Raw genomic sequence first — 22,494 nt, forward strand, 5'->3', positions numbered from 1 at the left:
ATTAATGGAACATACCCACTTTAAGAAATATAACTTTTAAAACAAATACTGGGGTCTGGTCAAAACATTTAGCTGCAGTAAAATTTTATACTATTAAATGTGTGAACTAAGTTCTACTGAACTGAAGAATAAATATTTTGCCAGTGATTTTTCCTATACTGTTCAACTAGAAAATGAATTGATGCTCAACCTCTGGACACTCAAAATCTTTTCTAGGACTTCGAAGCTTGTAGCTAATTTCAAAGGGGTAAAACAAATGGAACTATCACACAATTTTAAAGAAGAAATCTACAGAACACATTTTTATGTGCTCAAAGTCAACCACCAAGAAACCTGTTCCCAAGCACAGTAATGCCTACAAATGTCAGGTCTTAGAACTGATGAGCCTGCAATTATTTCTTTGATCACACTTAAAAGAACAGCCTCTTCCCTCATATTGCTGGGGAGAGAAAGTATGAAAAAGTCTCACATGCTAGTAAGAATTTAATTTCTGAGGAAGATTTCAAACAGAAGTGGTAACTGTGACCCAGAATCTAAAAATGTAGGTCATATATATTTGAGGGAGCCAAAATGTCTTGCATTTATCAAGGCAATGAATTAGAGAAATTGCTTTCAAATTTTTGTTTAAAAGCTATTATTTTATCTAAGCCACAGGGCTTGATACAATATATATTTTCTAAATAAATTTCCACTATATTTTCTAGAAATTAGGATGGTTTCTATTTTCTTACTTAGGAATCATACTAAATCAAAGGAATTCCAATCAAAAGCTGGTAGATGAATTTTTAAATTAGTATTATTAACAAGATCACAAGTTCATCTAGAAACCAGAGAGACCAGAACTATTTATTAGCAAACTTTCCTCAGATTTAAAATGTGACTACAAGGAAGCAAAAATAAGTCAGTCTAAAACCAGTAAAATAAAATTTTGTTTGCTTTAGGGTAAAAGAATGTTACTTTTACCAGTTGTTATGGCTAAAAAGCAAAAAGTAATTGTGTCTACTCCCAGAAGTAAAATCATTTACTTTTTAAAATGCTCTCATAAACAAAAATTCTGATAAGTATGGCCATATACAGAAGGCAAGTACCCAAGAAATCTCTCTAGAAAAGAATACCATCAATCATTTCTGTAAAGAGGCAAGAGTGCTAGTAAGTTTTCCCTCAACTTTCTTAAGCAAGAATTCTGTATTTAAATTCTTGTGTAGTAGAATTACAAAATTCATCAAGGAAGTCCCTTTGTGCACTTTAATTACCATTGTCTTTGCATGGTGAGAAAAAAAACAGATACCCCACCTTATACTTTTATCTCAACAGATTGAGACCTAATGCCAGGTTAACTTTATGTGCTAACATAATAAACCAACTATTATTGAGTCCTAAATGAATCACTTTCTGGGTAAGTAATCAAGCAGCTTTCCTTGAGCTCTTGGCTTGCCAAAAAACATAATTTTCTTATTTTCTCTTTTCAAAAAAAATCAGCAAAATACAATTCATGTAAATTTTTTTCTTCAATTAAAAAAAAACAAAGAATGCTTTAGAAATGCACAAAAATGTCATAAAAATAAGACTTTCAGAAAATAAATCTGTCATTTTAAATTAGCAATGTCACTCAATACACCCAATGCAAGACTTTATCAACTTCAGTGTTTAGTTGTTGTGTTTTTACCCCAGTACTTGGGATTGTACCCAGAAGTAGTGTACTGTAAGGTACACACCCAACCCTTTTAACCTCTCCCTGCCTACCCCGACCCCAAGAGAGGGTCTTGCTAAATTTGCTAAGTTATCATAGAACGTGTAATCCTCCCAAGCCTTGGCCTACTGGGGTAAACTGGGATTACAACAATGCCCACCACACCTGGAAATAATTGCTTTTTTAAAAAAAGACAATTTTCAAAAGAAATTTTAAAATTATATTTAACAGCAAAAAAGAAACTATCCCATGCAGTTTACTCATGAAACTTCCTCATATTCTATTTTCAAATATCTTTACAAAACAGATTTAAAAGTCTTATAAGTGTCTAAATCAGCCTTCCCCTACCATTTTCTCATTTCCCCTTCCCTTTGACAAATATTCCCATGCCTATATAACTGTCTACAGATAGGACTGTGTAATAGATGACAATACACTTTCTCCGAAAGATCAAGTAAGTTTTCTTTTGACTAAAGACACATGGAAACTTTACTCTCAAACTTATAAAAACTGGAATATATAAAATTCATTTTCTGATCAATTTATTTACTTGGTTTTTAAATAGTGTTCTTCCAAGAATGCCTCTCCCCTCAAGAAAAACACTAAATTACAGACATGTATCGGCATTTACTAACTATATTGGGCAAACAAGGCCTATAAAGACAATGGCTATGTCACCTCTCTCATGCTTCATGATGACATTGTTTGAAGTCACCTTTCCCCAACCAAATTCAGAGATGGACCTCTGCTGTTTAAAGTTCTGCTGTTTATAACAGTGTTTCTTCTTAGTCAATTCCTACCCACAAACCTTCCACCTTAAACTGCACCAGTACCTCCTCAATGATTTTTTTACCCACATTCTACCCCAACAGTTAAACCATGTACAGGAAATATCACTTTGATAGGCACCAATTTCTTCTAGACTAATATATGAAGTTTCATTGTATTTAACTCCAAAATATTTTAATTCTGTTTTGAAACTAATTAATCAAACATGGTAAATGACATAACTGTGATCTTTTTATTTACAGACTGACATCAGATCATTTCAAAACATTACTAAATGCAACCATTCTAAACAAAAGAGACAATGTGTGTGATAAAAGAAAACCAAGTAATTTACTGTTGATATCATTAGTTACTTAGGTTTCAAGTCTAAAATAAGAGAAGCACATAGCTAAAAATAATGTATCATCTACAAGTTTATGAAAGCTAAAATGTTTTTTTTTTTAAAAAAAGCACATTTAAGCATTTAAAACTATCCTGAACACTTCAGAAATTGTTCTGAATCTAAAGCCCCAATTCTACTGGTCCAACATTATGAATTGCATGGTAAAACTGTAAACTAGAGCATTTCTCTTGAAAATAAAAGAATTAGCAGCATACAACATTCCTACTCAGGCTTAGATCAAAAAGGATTTAGTCTGTTTTAAGCAGAGTTATTGGCACACAGCACACAAACCACAAATGACATGTTCTATGTGAAGGAAAAATTAATGGTTTCAGTACTTGGGGGGTTCAAGTTATATGATTGTGGTTTAATTGTTTCAAGTAAAGTCATAACTTTGGGAAAGTTTATTTGTAAGATGAGATTCTTAACATGCTATGTAGCAAGATCCAATAACTAAAGACAAATTTCCAGCAATTCAACCAAAATTAGCTGAGGCATAATAGAATATTAAATATTTTCCAGAATAAACACTTGAAGAAATAGGTGCGAAACTCTTTAAAATCTAATACAATCAATCTTTTAAAATACTTTTAGTTGTAGATGGACACAATACTTTTATTTTATTTATTTATTTTTTTAATGTGATGCCAAGGATCAATTGAACCCAGTGCCTCACACATGCTAAGCAAGTGCTCAACCACTAAGCCACAACCCTGGCCCCTAGACAATCTTTATTTTTAATCAAAATCCAACCCCCCCCAACTCTTAATTCATATAATTTCCCAAACTATGAAATTATTTGAAAAATAAATAGTACCTTCTTCCACTCAAAACGTGATTAGATACTACATTTTAAAACATAAGTTCACACTAATGTGACTTCATTATATCTGAATCATTTATTTGAATAAAGAAAAACAATTTTATACTCAATTCTTGATATTAAATTTTGGTAGGTCAAAATGAAAAGCAAAATAAATTTACCTTTAGAGAATCAACTAAATCATCAACTAAGAAGAGGCGTCTAAGTTCTTTTATCGTGCAGTTCACATGACCAAGAGCAGAATTACTGTATTTCTGAATCAATTCCTCAGATATAGCAACATCAGATTCCAAATAAGCCCTAGAAAGCAAAACACACAATTGTCACTGACTGGAGGGATTTGTCTTCAATATCAATTATATGTCTGTAAAAGAAGATTAATAAAATATCCTACTAGACTTGGTGGTCATGTATATCTATAATCACAGATAGGGAGGAGAACCAAAAATTTGAGGCATGTGCAAGGTCTTGGTTCAAAGATAAGCTACCTGACCAAAATACAGAAAGACAGTACTCTCCATGTACCATCCCCTCCCCCCAAAAAAGCCTATTGTTTGCACATTAAGCATAATATATATACACTATCAGACCAATCTGAGCTTGAATCAAGCTCTGCCACTTAAACACTAAAACTTTAGTGTTTATTTGATCTTCCCAAACTTTACATTTAAAAATGAGATTGTCATGATGAAGAGTCAATGAATAAAAATGCTTAACACAATTGAGCACAAAGAGTAACTCAGTAAATGGTACTTATTAGTATGGGTTTGATTTTTTTTTTTTTTTTTTTTTTGGTGGTGGTGCTGGTGATTGAACCCAGGGCCTTGTGCATGCAAAGCAAGCACTTTATGAACTGAGCTACATCCCTAGCCCCTGGGTTTGATTTTTTAAAACTGAATATCATTTTGTCAACAAATTTTCCTATCAAAGATCCTATTCGTTTCCAAATTCTACATTCTCTTGGCCTATTCTTTATGGGAAACTCCCACAAATGTTAAGTACCAAATTGTAAAATGGCTGCTAAAGTATAGTAGCAATCCCAGTTTAAATATTTACTGTCCATCTAACTGCCCTAATTTATACCAACAGGGCTGGAATTATTAAATTCAAGAAGACCACTATAAGCAAGGCGTGGTGACACATGCCTGTAATCCCAGTGACTCGGGAAGCTGAGGCAGGAGAATTCCAAGTTCAAATCCAGCCTCAGCAATTTAGAAAATCCCTGAGCAACTCAGCAAGATCCTATTTCTAATAAAATATAAATAAAACTCCTGGGTTCAATCCCTGGTACCAAAAAAAAAAAAAAAAAAAAGATGACGACCACAACTCTAAGAAGTAGGAGGAGTCAAGTCTACAGGAATGCAAGAAACTGTTTCATTAGCTATGTTTCAAAGAAGCCTTTTTATCTTGGATAAGTGGAACCCAATTAGAAGTGCTAGATGTTTCTTCCTATCTGTTGGATGCAGTTCCATATCTAGTCCCTCCTTATCACTTCCCCACCATCTGGGAAGCCAGTTGTTTACAACTGGAAATAACAGTTCTCTGAGACAACTTCTTGTCCCATAGTTTCATTTCTGCAATATGCCTCAAATATGTCTCCTTGTTTTTATTTATAGTGTTCTCACTCTACTAACAAACTGAAATACTCTTTATCAGTATCCAAACCAGTCTCTGAGTGGTCTCCAGCCTAATCTTTATTATCAGCCCAGCCAGATTAGCCTTATTTGAGCAAGCTATCCACAGAGTGCTGTTTCAGTAGGAGTTTAGGATACTTGCTACAACTTTGCTATATAAACTTGCAAAAGGCACTTAATTTCACTGGATCAGATTCAAACTCAGGAAATTAGAGGAGCAGACCTTTCTAGGTTCCTTCAGGCTCAAACATTCTGTGATTATATGGCTCTAACATTTCAGTCAAAGAGCCAACATTGTCTTTCCAAACTTTCTTCCCACTACACTATGTGTTGCAACCAATATACTAAATATGTTTTAACCTTAATGTCTTTGGGTTATCGTGCTGTTTTCCCAATGCAGGATGCTTATGCAGTTAGATAGACTCATCTCATAACCCAGCAAACAGGAAGCCTCATTTAATACTTGATTCCATAAGACCTGTGTACCCTGAACAAGTCCTTCTTCTGTATTAGTCCTACCTGTATCTACTATAACCATCCCTGAATTATAGACATGCATATATTTGCATATTTTTCCTACTAGCATATAAACTGTTGAGTACAGTTTAAAAATGACTTTTTACTAGTACAATGGTTTGGAACACTGTTAAACCATTGATATTTATTAATAATCAAGTTAAAACTCTCAAAAAGTCATATCAATCTTTAAACTACCAGTAATTTATACATTTTTGAGCAATATAGAAAATTGGCTGATATAACCTTGGCTGGATTACTACTTCTTTGTACCAGTGCTGCTAGTTCTTGCTACAAACAAGCTACCTGACCAAAACAGTACTGTCCATCAATGCATCTTACATTTACATTAGTTTAACTGGCATTTGTGTGATATTAATGCAATGCCAGCACTGTGAAACACTATTTTAATGACCATAGATATCTTCACTTGTATGACTAGGAAACTAGGAAAAGCTGTCCAGTAGGCTTAAATTGGGGGCCATGTCAACTGAATTTATGACAACTACAAAAGCACTTTGAACTAAGAATCAAGTGTTTTTAATAAGAATATAAAGAAATAATTAGTCTTTTCCAAAAATCTTTAAAATCAAACAAGGTATAAAAGTTAATTCAAAAGTTGTGGCTTGGCAACATTTTTACATTCTTCCATTTGACTAATTAAAAATCATACTCATTAATGATTTGTGATATAATACGGCTCTGCCATTCTAAAGCTGCAGTTTCAAGTTACCAAATTTTAACTGTTTCCCCGCTTTGTAAAATGGAGTTATACCATATATTCTAGAGAGTTATCACAAAAATTAAAAATGTACAGAAAAGACCAGACACATAGTATGAAACCCACTAAATAAACGAGCATGGTTATGTTCCAATAAAACAACATCCATTTATAAAAGCAGGTAGCAGAAGCCATTCAATCAGATTTGGTCTCACACCTCAAACTCATATAACATTATTACTTCATTAGTAAAAGAAAGCTGTAGTAAAACAAATCACTGGTCTGTACAATTAGCAAAAAAAAATCAGTACGTCTCTGCTTTCAATGTTTAAAAATCAATTTAAGTTTACCCACTAATATAAGATAGGTTCATACATACTCATTCATACCCAAAAGATACTTATTTTGCTAAATTAGATTGCCTTTCTGTTTGTTTTTGTTTCTTCCCCAGTACTGGTGACTGAACCCAGGGCCTGTGAATGCTAGGCAAGTACTTTACAACTGAGCTACATTCCCAGTCCTTTTAAATTTCTGAGACATAGTCTCATTAAATTGCCCAGGCTGGTCTGGAACTTGCCATCCTCCTTCTGCCTTATCCTCCTCAGCAGCCAGGATTACCAGTTTGTACTATCCTACCAGGACCAAAATAGCTTTTATTTTTTAAATTTTCTTCTTGTTGTTATTGTTATTATTATTGGTATGGGGGATTACACCCAGGGGTGCTTAACCACTAAGCCACATCCCTGGCCCCTTTTTAATTTTGAGAAAGGGTCTCACTAACTTGTTTATGGTCTCTAAGTTGTTGAGGCTGGCCTTAAACTTATGATCCTCCTGCCTCAGCCTTCCAACTCACTGGGATTATGAGTGTGCCACCATGCCCAGCACCAAAATAGTTTTTAAATGCTCAAAACCTATTTAAAAAAAAAAAATCTTGTCCAGGTATAAAACAATTAAAAGAACATTTCAAAGCCACAGTTAATACATTAGAAAAGGAATTCTCAGGTCTTTTTGGGTCAAGATTAGGGAAATCTTCAAAGAACTGGGTCTTAAATCAGACAGAATCAAATAAAAAGTATGATACAGTGGAACACTGGGGAATATAGAATGACAACATGAGGGCTGAGATTGTGGCTCAGTGGCAGAGCACTTGCCTTGCATATGTGAGGCACAAGGTTTGATCTTCAGTACCACATAAAAATAAAGATATTGTGCCCATGTAAAACTAAAAAAATATTAAAAAAAAAAAAAGTGAAAACACAAAAATGGGCACAAAAACCCAGAAGGGATAAAAGTAACAAAGATATCTGAAGTTCAGCATATGGTGAAGGTAAGAGTCCTGTGCCTAAAAACATGATAAAAGCAGTATTTTCAAAAAATTAACCTAACAACATCCCTAAGAGTTACAATAATCTGAGGTAATCAGAAGTCAATCTGTTAGAGGAGTCGAACCAGAGGTAAGCAGATCTTCTGTAAAGGGCCAACAGTATTTTAGGCCTTGTACTCCATATGTGTGTCTATCACAACTACTGAAACTCTGCTATTTCAGTATGAATGAAACCAACTAAATAAATGAACAATGGTGGTGTAACAATAAAACTTTTATAAAAATAGCCCACAGACTGGATTTGGACATGGCTATGGTTTTCAGACTCCTGTTTTGAACTGAGGGAGTAGCAGGAAATGAAAAATTTAGTAATCTTCCTTACATGAGACAAAAACGAAGATAATATCAAAACGGGGAATCTTAAAAACCAGAATGATAGCGGTGTTGCTGATATAGGTTAACAACTTTGAAGGAAAAAATTTAAAGACACATGAGTTAAGAGTTATAAAAGGGGTACTTGGGGATTGATTGCTAATAAATATGAAGTTTCTTTTTAGGGTGATGAATATGTTCTGGAATTAGATGGTGATGATTATACAACTCCAAATACATTAAAAACCACCACTGAGGCCTGGGGATGTAGTTCAATGGCAAAACTCTTGCCTAGCGTTCACAAGGCCATCGGTTCAATCCCTAGTACCAAAATAAATAAAATAAGAATTAACACCACTGAATTTTATAATACCTGAGTTGTATCTCAACTTAAAAAGTGAGTGAAAATGTGGAGTATCAACTGAGAACATAATACTCGAGTCAAGAATTGTTTCAAGGGCTGGGGTTGTGGCTCAGAGGTAGAGCGCTGGCCTACCATGCATGAGGCACTGGGTTCAAACCTGTGTCCACCTATAAGTAAAAAATAAATATTTTTTTTTTAAAAAAAATAAGTGTTTCAATAGTAACTACATATATAACGTTAGGTTGGATTTATGAAAATAAGGGCATAAGATTAATAGTTGATACTCAACAAGGAGATGCTGAAAAAAGAAACTCTCCAAAAAATAAAAATAAGTAATGCCTTGGGGAATGAAGAGAAGAAACCAAATAGAGAAGGAATGATAAGAAAAGATATGGCTATGAAAGGGTAAGCAAAGGTTATGAAAAATCAGTATTATATCAGAGTATAAAAAATAGCAATAAAGAAAATATAACCCTTACCCATAATAATCATGTTAAAGGATACACTTTCCATTAAAGTAGACTTCCTAACAAGCAGAGTTTTTAGCTAATCATGCTTACACCAAGTCTTTTTCACCGTAAGTCTTTCAATGTAACCTTTAGGAAATCTCAAAAAAAAAAACAAGTGCTTTTAGAGTATGCGATTACCTTTAAGCAGTAAAGAACACACATGCCTGGAATCTACAGGTGGTAGTAGACTAAAGTATTAATATTGATCCTATTTACATAGTTGACAACGTATGCCTCATTTTTCCAGACATCTCACCTGAATGGGTGGCCTTCATCTGATTTCTGGATAGCTTGGATCACACCCTTATATATCCTAAAGCTGATAGTCACAGAGAGCAGGGCCAAGGCAATGTAGGCTGTTACACTCACAATGCTGAATACTGTCAATGAAAGCAGCAGGAATAAGCTGGCACCAAACACTACTCCAGTCTTCTTAATGTCTCTCCAGTAGAGGAGGTCAACAACTAAAATGGAAAAAGAAATTTTAAATGAGAACATTATTTTATCCATTTGGATTTTGCACATTTATATTAACTCTACCTACAAAAATATAAAAAAGGCGCTGAGTATGGTGGTACACACCTGTAAACCCAGCAGCTCGGGATTAAGCAACTCAGTGAGACCCTGTCTCTAAAATACAAAATAGGGCTGGGGATGTGTCTCAGTGGCTGAGTGCCCTTGAGTTCAATCCTTGATACCGTACCCTCTTCCAAAAAAGATTTCAAATGTATGAGGCCCAGCAGACTTCTTATGCAAAATAAGAGGTTACTTATAATCATTCTGAGGTCTTCTTCTTCATACAATGCATGATATATATTCAAATAATAGAAAAATGTTAAGAAGTATTAAAATGAGAAATTTCAGTGATACAAAAATGTAGAATCACTAATTCAAAAAATGTTGAGAAACTGAAACTGAACCCTTATTTAAATCTACTCATCTGAGATCTACAGCTCTTTTTTTATGATCCCTCTTTGAGAACCTTAAAAATTATAACTCAATCTAACTATCATTAACAAAGTTTCCTACAGAGCAAAAGAAGGGGAAACCACCTTTAGATACCTAAAAGGCTACTTTTTTTTTTTTTTTTTAAGAATGGCATAAAAATTTTGGAGTCAAAGAAAACCTACATTTGTTACACTGTTATATAATGTTTATTAATAGTAAGGAGTCAGACAAAGCCTAACTTAGCAAGTCATCTCTTGGACCACGGTCACAGGCCCACTATTAGGATCAAATAACTATATGCTTGTGGTCTCCAGATGGGGTTAGCTCAACCCAAGGATAATTCTACACTGTGCAACAGACTCTTGAATTCACAGGCTAATGAAACCATCCCCCTCTGGATTGTAACTAGAAGAAAAATTTTTTTTTTCTGATTTATTATCTTTATGGGATTCACTGTGACATTCATACATGCACATAACAATTTGATCAATTAGCATTTTTACAGTAAAATGAATTCAGATACACTTGAGTGCAATTTTTAATACCTGTTAATTTTAAAATGAAAGGGGTGACATTAAAAACAAACACATTTTTAGGGACTGCTTTAGCTTTGATCCCTAGGTATCCCAGGTATATATATGGCTTCCCTTTATTCTTAAGAGTAGTTTTGGTGGACACAACATCTTTATTTTATTTTTTTATGTGGTGCTGAGGATACAACCCAGCACCCGCTCATGCCAGGTGAGCACACTACCACTTGAGCCACATCCCCAGTCCTACTGTTAAGAGTAGTTTTGTAGAGAAAACTATTTATGTGAACTATAAAATATTGGATTATCATTACAAAGTCCTTAAATCCTGTGAGTATACATCACAATTACTGATTTCAGATATTTTAATTGGGGCTGGAGGTGTAGCTCAGTGGTAGAAAGCATTCCTACCATGTGTAGGACCCTGGGTATTTTAAGTGCCCATCACTCTGTTTTAGTACAGAGCAGCAGTTTATAGCATTAAAAGAAAAAAAAAAAAAAGTTTCAGACTTTTGATTTTAAGCCTTCCTCAACTGGTTTGTAACTGATCCTGCCTAAAACATCTACTTCAGTTTTGATGTATGCAACTAGTTTTTCCTATTGTACCAATACAATAGCATGTCCAAGACTGACCAGAACTTGAAGTAGTCTATGTTGTCAAAATGACATTATGAATAATAAAAAGCTAATAGCAATGTTAATTCTTTCCTAAAATTCAGCAAACACTGAGATGATACTGTTCAAGAAACTCAACTAACTAGAATAAGTTAGAAAACCTGACAATGGGAAAATGGACTTTTCTTAAAGGCCTATCCAACTCTAGAATGGTACAAGCCTGGAAAAGATGGTAAGATATGTAAAAACAAGTCAATAAAGGCATAATAAAACAAAGAACTGCATTGTGATGAGAACTTAGGAACAGAAAAAACTGGAAGAAATTTTAAAACACTGAAATAAAGAGAAACTCAGCTGGTCTTTAAAAATGCATAGGGATCTAGGAAACCTGAAGGGACAAGGATAATTTATGCCAGCAGTGGTTCTGAAATTATTATCATTTTTTTCCCTAGCACTGTTAAAGAGGCTGTCTTACCAAGAGGGCCCTTGGTAAGATAATTCTTGCTGGACATGGTGACACATGCCTATAATTCCAGCAGCTTGAGAGCTAAAGACAGAAGGACCAAAAATTTGAGGCCAGCTTCAATAACTCCATGAGATCCTGTCTCAAAATAAATAAAAGGACTAGGGGTAGTAGCTTAGATGTACAGTGTCCCTGGATTCAATCCCCAGTACCAAAAGTAAATATTTTTTTAAAAAAAGGAATCAGGGATATAGCTCAGTGGTAAAGTATCCCTGGCTTCAATCCCCTGTACCCCAACCCAAAAGATCATTCTTGGCTATGAAGGTCTCCAGAAATGCCATAATTGTGTTTTGTGTGTAACAAACACAGAATTTAGGTTTAAGAGCTGGATCTCCTTGACTCCAACAGTGGCTTCATAACCTCACGCAAGTCACTAAAACCCTCTATACCTGAGCCTCTTTACCTTAAAAAAAAAAAAAAAAAAAAGTGTATAAAAATAGAAATGATGGGCAGGGATTGTGGCTCAGTGGTACAGCATTTGCCCGGCATGCATGAGGCCCTGGGTTCAATCCCCAGCACTGCCAAAAATAAATACATAAATAAATAAAATGATCTCACTGAGGGGTGATTTAGTTAGATAGTGAATTTTTTCATTAATAATATAAAGCACTTAATGTAGGTCATCAGCATACAATAAATTCTTAATGTCAGGGCTGTTATTTGTTGTTGTTATTGGTATCACCATAATCACTATCACTTTTCTTATCTAGGTAATTTAAATAGTAAGTGCATTAAAATTTTTTTCAAATTTAGGATTAACTTTTAAGTTAATGATCTTCTGTGATACACTGTAACCACAGACAAAAGGATTTTAAAACTCACATCTAAGCTTTCACTATTATTGAGTACATAAAAGTTGACAGCCTAAATGAATCAGCAGGTAGGGCATACCTCAAATTTATTTTAATATGAACAAATGCCACTTTATAAAAACGGTACTCAAAGTGCTCAAAAATATTCATTAATCTTCAGAATCATTATTGATGAGAACCTAAAACAAATGCAGATGTATTCACTATTCCTGATCATTATTTTAAAAAATGATTATGAAATCACTGGCTTTAGACCATTAATTATGTCTAACCAGAGACTATTAATGTCTAACCAGAGACTATTCAAAGAGGCTTGAAGACTAGATAAGAATTAGTAATCTAATCTGTGCATTCTATAAATGAACACAGAAGGAGAAAAAAAAAATCAGTACTGTGATTCCAGAGACTCACATAGGCATCTAGGAAACCTAAAGGGACAGGGCTAGTAAGCTTACTAGGTAAGCTCTGCAATCATGTAGCTTTGGTAAGATTCCTCCCCTCCTGGATTTCAGTTTGACAATTCATAAAAGACATTAGTCATCTAATTTCTCTTTTCTCTTCAGAAACTAACATGAATCATAGCACAAAGACATACCTCAGTTCTACATTCAAATTCCCCTCAATGGATCCAGATCAATGAGGTTTTATCACTAGTATTCATCTGTACCAAATATAATTTTAGCTTAGATGTAAAATAATCCCCTTTAGGGCTGAGGTTGTGGCTCAGTGGTAGAATGCTTGCCTAGCAAGTGTGAAGCACTGGGTTCAATTCTCAGCACCACATATAAATAAATGAATTTAAAAAAGGGTCCATCAACATCTTAAAGTTCTTTTTTTTTAAAATAATCCCCTTTATAGATCTAGATTTTGGGGAAGAGAGAGGTGTAAACACTTTTATTCATACTAGTCTCTTTTGAGCAGAGCCTTTCTAAAAACACTTTAAATGCCCAATACAAATTCTTGTAATTTTGCAAGCAACCATAAACTATATCATTATTGTAAATGTATGAGGTTTTTTTTTTTTAATTCTGAAAAGCGTTTTAAGCCTGATGGATGCTTTAGACATGTTCTCCAGATTGCTAATCTACATTCTCCAATCTCCACACCTTCATTTCCTAAGTCAACCTTTTATTGAATATATACATAACGCCAAACACTGTAACCTATTTGTTTCAATTCTCAAAACTTCAGACAAGTGAAACCCAGTTTTTACATGACTGGGCCCAAATAACATTTATTAAGTGGTAGAGCACTTACTAATGGAACAGGAACCCAGATTTCTACTGATAAACTCATTCACCATGTATGCTACCAAACTGAAGGCTCAGCATACAGAAGTTCTTCAAAATGCTATATATGTGTTTGCTTAATAAATAGGGACAGTATAGGTATATAATTACTTGTGAGATGAATCACAAAGGTGAAGAACAAAGTCTAAGTGAAATTAGACTTAATTAATAAGGTACATATAAATTTTAATGTGAATGTTAACCTTTAGTTAATCTCAGAGTTCTACTCCAATGTATTTAAAGGTACTTTGCCATAGTATAAAAAATATAATCAAGTTGTTAAAAATGTCTTTTAAAATCCATGAATTTGACTGAATAATTAGATAAATCTATGCAATGCAATTATAGAAAGTAACAAAGATCTACATTACCACAAAAAGATGCGTACAAATGATACAGGAAAACAGAATGTTACCAAAAAAGACTCATATAGTACAATCCCACTTCAAAAATTAAACACTTCTATCTATGATGTCTGGAAGGATATCTATTAAACGATGCTTTTACCTCTAAGTAATGGGATTTTCAGTTTTACTTGTTTCTTTTCTATGCTACCCAAAATTGTTCCACTCCAATGGCAAGTATAAATTACAATCATACACTGAAAAAAAAATCTCCCCTCCTCTTTCTATACCAGTAATAGTATATATACTTCAAAATTCTTGTAACACAAGTGCAGTTTTCCCAGGAAGCCTTTTTATTGGAAAGAGAGTGCACTGTCTGCTAGATTGATCAATATATGGGTCCAGCTTATAGTTAGAATTTTTAGGAGCATCTAAGTTTAAAAGTCTGATGTTTTGGATTGAATTAAGTCAATTTCCCCAAAGCTGAGAGCAATCAGTGATCACAGTCTAAAATAAATTTAACTACATGAAAATGTAATAAATCCTCGCCTATAACACTTTCCTTTCCTCCTGTTACATAGTTCCTAGGAATAAGGTGTTTTTAATAAATGCAGAAACTCTGAAAATCATACAACATTCTAGGCAGATACCATTACAGAAATGTTGAAATAAGCCCTAAAAATGCTGTTAGTGGAGCCATCAGGCTCTTAGAGCACTGAAGGCAAGAGAAGTTAAGACAATAAGTGTCACACAGAAGAAAAAAAAAATGAATATATTCTAGAGGGGAAGAATATATATCTGAGGGGAAACTTAACACTACTACCTACTACCTAAACCTAACCTAGTACCAAAGGCACTGTGAAAAATATAGGAGGATTTTAAGTTTGTTTTGTAAAAGAATTTAAGAGACTGTTACTAAGCTGCAAGAATGAAAAAATATAAAGATTTTAGCCAACTGGGTTGTCTTGACACTTGCCAACAATATTGCTATTTACAGCCATACCAAAAGAGCTATAGATTCAATGCAGTTCCTACTAAAATTCCAGTGACATTCTTCATAGAAATAGAAAAAGCAGTCTTGAAATTCATTTGGAAAAATAAGAGACCCAGGATGGCCAAAGCAATCCTCAGGGAGAAAAGTAAAGCAGGAGGCACCACAATACCAGACCTTAAATTATACTATAGAGCTATAGCAACAAAATGGCATGGTTTTAGCACCAAAACAGACATGAAGACCAATGGTTCAGAACAGAAGAGAAACTCACATGAATAAGTTTTCTCATACTAGACAAAGGCACTATAAACATACTTGGAGAAAAAATAGCCTCTTCAAAAAATGGTGCTGGGAAAACTGGAAATCCACATATAGCAAAATGAAATTAAACCCCTATCTCTCACCCTGCACAAAACTCAAAAGTGGATCAAGGGACCAGGTTGTGGTGGCACAAGTCTGTAATCCCAGAAGCTCAGGAGGCCGAGGCTGGAGGATCCTGAGTTTGAAGCCACCTTCAGCAATGGTGAGGTGCTAAGCAACTTAGTGAGACCCTGTCTTTAAATAAAATACAAAATAGGGCTGGGGATGTAGCTCAGTGGCTGAGTGTCCCGAGTTCAATCACCAGTGCCCCCCCCCAAAAAAGTGGGATCAAGGACCTCGGCATTAGACCAGAGACCCTAATCTCCATCATGTTGGCTTAAGAACAGAATTCCTCAATAAGACTTCCAAAGCTTGAGAAGTAAAATCAAGAAAAAAATAAATGGGGGGCTAGGATTGTATCTCAGTGGTAGAGCACTTGCTGAGTATGTTTGTTAAGGCACTGGGTTTGATCCTCAGCACCACATACAAATAAATAAATAAAATAAAGGTACTGTGTCCATCTACAACTAAAAAAATTAAAAAGAAATCAATAAATTGTATGGTGTCAAACTAAAAAACTTCTTCACAGCAAAGGAAACAATCTAGAACATGAAGGGAGAACCTACAGAATGGGGGAAAATCTTTGCCACCTGAACCTCAGATAAGAGCATTAATCTTCGGGATATACAGGGGACGCAACACACACACACACACACACACACACACACACACACACACACACCAAAAAAACCCAGTCAATAAATGGGCTAAGGAACTGAACAAAAACTTCACAGAAGAAGAAATACGATCAGTCAACAAATGTATGAAAAATGTTCATCACTAGCAATTCAAGAAATGCAAAATAAAACTACATTGATATTTCATCTCACTATAGTCAGAATGGTAAAACTATAAAAAATACAAGTTAACAATAAGTGTTGGCAAGGATGTAGGGAATAAGGTACATACATCGCTGGTGGGATTGCAAGTTGGTGCAACCACTCTGGAAAGCAGTATGAAGAGTCCTCAGAAAACTTGTAATAGAAACATCATTTGATCCAGTTATCCCACTCCTCGGCATATACCCAAAGGACTTAAAATCAGCATACTTTAGTGATGCAGCCACATCAATGTTTATAGCACCTCAGTTCACAACAGTTAAGCTATGGAACCAACCTAGATGCCCTTCAACAGATGGATAAAGAAAAGGTAGTATATACACACAATGGAATATTACTCAGCCATAAAGAAGAATGAAATTATGGCATTTGCCAGTAAATGAATGGAACTGGAAACTGCCATTCTAAGTGAAATAAGCCAATCCCAAAAAATCCAAAGGCTGAATGTTCTCTCTTGATATGTAGATGCTAACTCACAATAAGCAAAGAGGGCAGGGGAAGAAGAGAAACTAATTGGACTTGACAAAAGGGAATGAAAAGAATGGAGTGGGGATGGGAATAGGAAAGAAGAATGAACTGGACATAACTTTCCTATGTTCTTGTATAAATACACAATCAATGTAACTCCATGTACAACCACAAAAACAGGAAATTATACTCCATATATGTATGAGATACCAAACACACTGTATACAACTAAAAAGAAAAACAAAAATATTTTTAAAAATTATGTCCTTTACATTCACATAAAAAGAATACAATGCTTAGGAATGAAGTTTAAAAAGTAATGTAAGACTTATAAACTGACTATAACTTGATGAAAAATTTTAACGACTTAAATAAATGGAAAGATATCCATGTCCATGGATTGGAAGACATTGTTAAGATGGAACAGTCCTCAAATTGATCAGCAGTGCAAGCCCTATAAAAATCCTAAAAAATTCATATGAAAATTCAAGGAATCTAGAATATTATTGTTTTGATTATTCAAAACAACTAGGAAGAATTCAACAGTTGAAGAACTCACTGCAAAAGAATGAAGTTGGTCCCCCTCTATGATATACAAAAGTTAACTCTAAATAGATTAAAGATCTAAGAACTTAAAACTCTCTTAGAAGAAAAACTAGATGTAAATCTTTGAGATTTTGGATGAGGCAAAAACAAGAAGCACAAAATAAAAACAAATTGGATTTCTTAATCTTAAAAAATTTTGTATTTGAAAGTACACAATCATAGTGAAAAGTCACCCCATAAGGGCTGGGTTATGGCTCAGTGGTAGAGCACTTGCCTAGAACATATGAGCAATGGATTAAATTCTGAGGGGGGAAGGAAGGGGGGAAGGGAGAGAGGGAGGAGGGAGAGGGAGAGGGAGAGAGAGGGAAGCATTGTGTCCATGTACAACTAAAAAGTATTATTTAAAACAAATAAAAGTCAACCCACAAAATAGAATATCTGCAAATCAAGTACCTGATAAGGGACTTGAATTCAAAATATATAAAAAATTTCATACTCTACAGTAAAAAAGACAACCCATTTAAAAATGGGCAAAGCATTTCAATAGATACTTTTCCAAGGAAGATATACAAATAGCCCAAAGGTACATGAAAAGATAATCAACACCATTGAGCATTTGGGAAATGCAAAGCCAAATCCATAATGAGATTTTATATAATAAAATGGACTATAATAAAATGAACTATAATAAAATGGACTATAATAAAAATGGACAATAACAAATACTGGCAAAAAGCAATGAACTAGAACTCTCACACTACTGGTGGGAATATTAAACTCAGCCACTGTAAAAACAGTTTGGCAGTTGCTCAAAAAGTTAATCATAAAATTTTCATATGACCCAGCAATTCCACACCTAAGAATGCACCAGTAGACTAAAAAAACTTATGTTCACACAAAAACTTACATATAATATATTCTCAGTAGCATCATACATCCTAGTCAAAAAAGGAGATCAATTCAAGTGTCTATCAATGGAAAACTGGAGGGCCATAAAAAGGAAATAAGTAACAGATACAGATGAGCCTGGAAAAACATGATGCTAAATGAAAAAAATCAAAGTCATGAAAGGCCATATATTTGATTCTATTTATATGTATTGTTTAGAATATATAATTTTACTGATATAAAAAGTAGATTAATTGTACATTTAACTAAAAAAAATAAAAAATAAAAAGTAAATCAAAAACCCTTGTTTTAACAGAGTTGGTGGGTCCTTTATTTTTGAGAAACCAAAACTAAAACAAAGAGCTTGTATAAGAAAAGCTTAACTTTTCATGGTTCTTCAAGTTTCCTTCAATATTGAAAAATAGTGTTACATGATTAACTGTAGCCTCAACTACTACTGTGGCCTCAACTTTAAACACCATTTTAAATATCTGAAATTAATGCAATGGTGTCTTTCCTCTTATAATTGTAGGGAAGGCTTATGAAATACTAAAATAATGCTGATCAATTTTAATAATTCTTATAATTTAGAAAAAAAGTGATTTACTTCAAAACAAAAAAATGTGAAAAATATTTTATTTTAACTGTGTTTTATGCAGTGCACAGAACAGAATAATCCTTATCAAACTAAAATTTTTATTTAAAATAAATCAGTAAACTTAATATTTAAAATAAAAATTTCTGATCCAATGCAGAGTTAAGAAGTGTCGCCTACATTTGGTAATCAAACTGTCAACTGCCATAGCTAAAAATAGTGCCAGCCCACCTGCCTTACACGCAGAAATGATCCTATTACATTCTGCTTCAAATCAAATTCTTACTGATGCTCTTCAGTTTTAAAGTCTTGTCTAGGGGGGATGAAAGTAACAGATAGTCCTAAAAATAGCAGAAGGGCAAGGAGTAGCTAACAGGAAAATATTTCTGGAGCAAAAGTAAATAGACCTTACAGAATGAAAGTTAGGTCAAGAATGAGAACAATAGTTCAACATGAAATTAACAAATAAATATATACATAAATACTAGAGTGGCATAAAAATTTTTCACCATAATCTTTATATTAATAAATATTTATTAGGAATTGCAATTCTTAATTAAATTCTTCCCAACTGCCAGGAAGTTACTGGAATTCAAAACTGACCATTTAGAACGCAGTAAACTTTTACTTGCACACAGTAAGCATTTGTGCAGCAAATATGTGACAGGTAAAGGTCAAGAAAATGGATCTATGCAGAAGGGAGACCTTAGTTTTTTCCATAAAGACAGTAAGAGAAGCTTAAATTCTATTTCTTCCTTCAATTTACTATCAGTGTAATCTGAGTAAACAGATTAAGTAACCTGTTTCCCCATGAAAAGTTAGAAAAAAATTATATCTACTTAAGAAGTTATTTGAAACAGGAAATTTTACCTATGGAAATGATTGTCTCATTCATCACTTAATCTTTCCTGCATTACTTCTGATAATAATATTATAATTCTTTGATCAATTTCAACTACCACACGCTTAAGGAAAGCAACAACTAGCATAATAAAGTAGAAGTTTTGTACTTGCCTTTTCTGTTATTATTAAGCAATTCCCTATTCTGAGCAAGGTCCTGTGGTAAGTCTTTGTACATATTACCTCTAACCACCTTTCTATCAAGTATTTATTATCTGTATAAATTAAAACCATAACTAAGTAACTATGTAACTATAATTATAATCAATGTTTCATTTTATAAAAAACTAATTCTATGCTAAGGCAAGATCTTCAACACTATTCCTGAGAATACAATTTGTATCCAACATTGTGGATGTTTTCAGACACAAATCCTTTCCTACATACTAAAATTAAAAGGCAATTAAAATTATTTAAAAAGTATTTTAAATGGGCTGGGGATGTGGGGATGTGGCTCAAGCAGTAGTGCGCTCGCCTGGCATGTACGGGGTGCTGGGTGCGATCCTCAACACCACTTAAAAATAATAAAGATATTGTGTCCACCTAAAACTAAAAAAAAAACATTAAAAAAAGTAATTTTAAAAATCACTTCTAGCCCTCTATAATTATACAATGGGATGCTCGCTCAAATTTGAATTTAATATTAAATGTAGATGCATAGGAAAGCAAGTTATCATATGTGAGAAAACATACACTAAACAATCTCAAAATTAATACAATCTCCTAAATATCCCATATGTTTAACAATAATCCAGTCTTACCCATTGTCTAAATTTGTCACATAAAACAACACAAATCAACCATAGTGTGAAACTGCAAATCTTCCTAATAATGCAGAATTTTATGAAGTAGTTATTGTCAGTGATGCTGGAGAATTGTTCCAAGAGATTAACAGTCTAATAAATAGGCACTTCAAAGCAAGACTATCTGACATCATGAGATTATGAGAAGCCCCCTGGAAAGTAATAAAACCCTTGAACATTTTTTGTAAAGGGATCATTATATACCATTGTATTCCCTGTGAAATTAAACCACAAAAGATGCCATTTTGTGCTACCATACAATTTTGTGGCAAAATTATACTCCCACAAAATCCAAAAACCTGATTCATCCTCTGTGTATTCTAAGAAATTATACACAGCTGTGATTATAAACTAAATTTTTTTAGGAATAAACCAAACAAACTTCTTTTCCTAATTGTTGATTTTATGTTTCAAGATAAAAGTCGTAACTCATTTTCCTTCCATTAGGTGGTAAGAAATTTGGGTTCACTAAGTGGTCTTTTTTTTTTTTTTTTCAGATTTTGATGGACCTTTATTTTATTCATTTACTTATATGCGGTGCTGAGAATCAAACCCGGTGCCTAACACATGCTAGGCAAGTGCTCTACCACTGAGCCACAACCCCAGCCTGTAAGTGGTCTTTTCTTCCTTAAAGTATCTTCAAGTAGATAGAAAATGTCTCACTATATTGCAGAAAGGTAAAAACCAGCTACGCTAAGTCTATTGCCTTCTAGAGATAATAAATATTTTTGTAAGTTCGAGTACACTGGAATGCAACCATCACCAACATATGTCTCTTGTACAATTAAAATCATCAATTAACTTTTTAGTTTTATGTAATTTCCAATACAAAAGCAGGACAGAAAATAATTCTAATTTCCCACTTTAAATTTTTCTATGCCATGAGAATTTTTCCTTCACAGGGAAATCCATAAATTTAATTCCATTTCTTTTAACATAAATCTTTAAGTGGCATCTCTGTACTCTAGGTACATAAATTTTAACATATTTAGTTGCAAAGGATAGTATAAACATCAAATAACAGTTGTAATTCCTCACATTCTTATGGAAAATCAGAATATTAGGAGTAGAAATTCCTGAGTCTATCTCAATGCCCAACTCTTACCAACAGATTTGTAGGGATATCATTAATAGTTGATACTCCTTGATTTTTAAGTTGGTTTGAGCCCTAAAGCAAATGCTATAATAATAAGATGGTGGTGACATGAAGAAAGGAAATAGTATGTTATTGTCTACCACACCTCACACAAGCCTTGGTGGCAAAGATTAAAACCAAAAGCGTGTGTGTGTGTGTGTGTGTGTGTGTGTGTGTGTGTGTGTGTATCTCCAGTAATAAAAATCAGAAATTTGACCTCAAAGCACTGCTCTAAGCTTGCAAAAAAAACAGCACTGGCTAAATTAAATTCAATATTCTTCATCCCAAATTCTGGCAGAAAATAAAGTGAATAAATAAAACCTAGGGATACTCAGAGAACAGAAGAATTCTATTCATTGCTGAAATATTCTTCTCTACATTCAAGCATGTAACGTAATCCTTAAGGACAAGGAGAAATTGCACCCCAGGCCTGGGAAGTTCTCACTAGGCTTAACTTTCTAACAATACTAAACTACTAACCACACCTACCTTCTTCCATAGCTGGTGAAATAGACTACTGCCTCTCATTGCAGAGTATGTATCATATAAAAAAAGATATATACATATGCATATATAATATGCACATGTATATACAATATGAACAGATATATATATGTATTTATATATACATACACCATTTATAGTAAGATGCCAGGCAGACCAAGTGCAAATCAAAAAACATGGATCATTTTGAGCTTTCATAATTTCCAATCTTTAGTTC

The 22,494-nt window shown here is 33.8% G+C and overlaps 1 protein-coding gene and 1 non-coding gene across 4 annotated transcripts in view; one reads left to right on the plus strand and one right to left on the minus strand.

Moving 5' to 3' along the window:
- Window positions 1–22,494, minus strand: part of Rtn4 (reticulon 4) — a 67,893-nt gene that overhangs the window by 7,067 nt on the left and 38,332 nt on the right. For all 3 annotated transcript variants that reach the window (XM_076833768.2, XM_076833770.1, XM_076833771.2), the window contains 2 exons: window positions 9,381–9,588; window positions 3,846–3,984 (listed from right to left, as the gene is read on the minus strand). In XM_076833768.2, the coding sequence (XP_076689883.2) occupies window positions 3,846–3,984; window positions 9,381–9,588 (347 nt within the window). The remainder of the gene's footprint in view (window positions 1–3,845; window positions 3,985–9,380; window positions 9,589–22,494) is intronic.
- Trnaa-ggc (transfer RNA alanine (anticodon GGC)) lies at window positions 12,189–12,264 on the plus strand. Its single transcript has one exon. It is a non-coding gene; the product is annotated as a tRNA-Ala (tRNA).

This window comes from Callospermophilus lateralis, chromosome 14 (genome assembly GCF_048772815.1).
Source record: "Callospermophilus lateralis isolate mCalLat2 chromosome 14, mCalLat2.hap1, whole genome shotgun sequence".
In the NCBI taxonomy this organism is placed as follows: Eukaryota; Metazoa; Chordata; class Mammalia; order Rodentia; family Sciuridae; genus Callospermophilus; species Callospermophilus lateralis.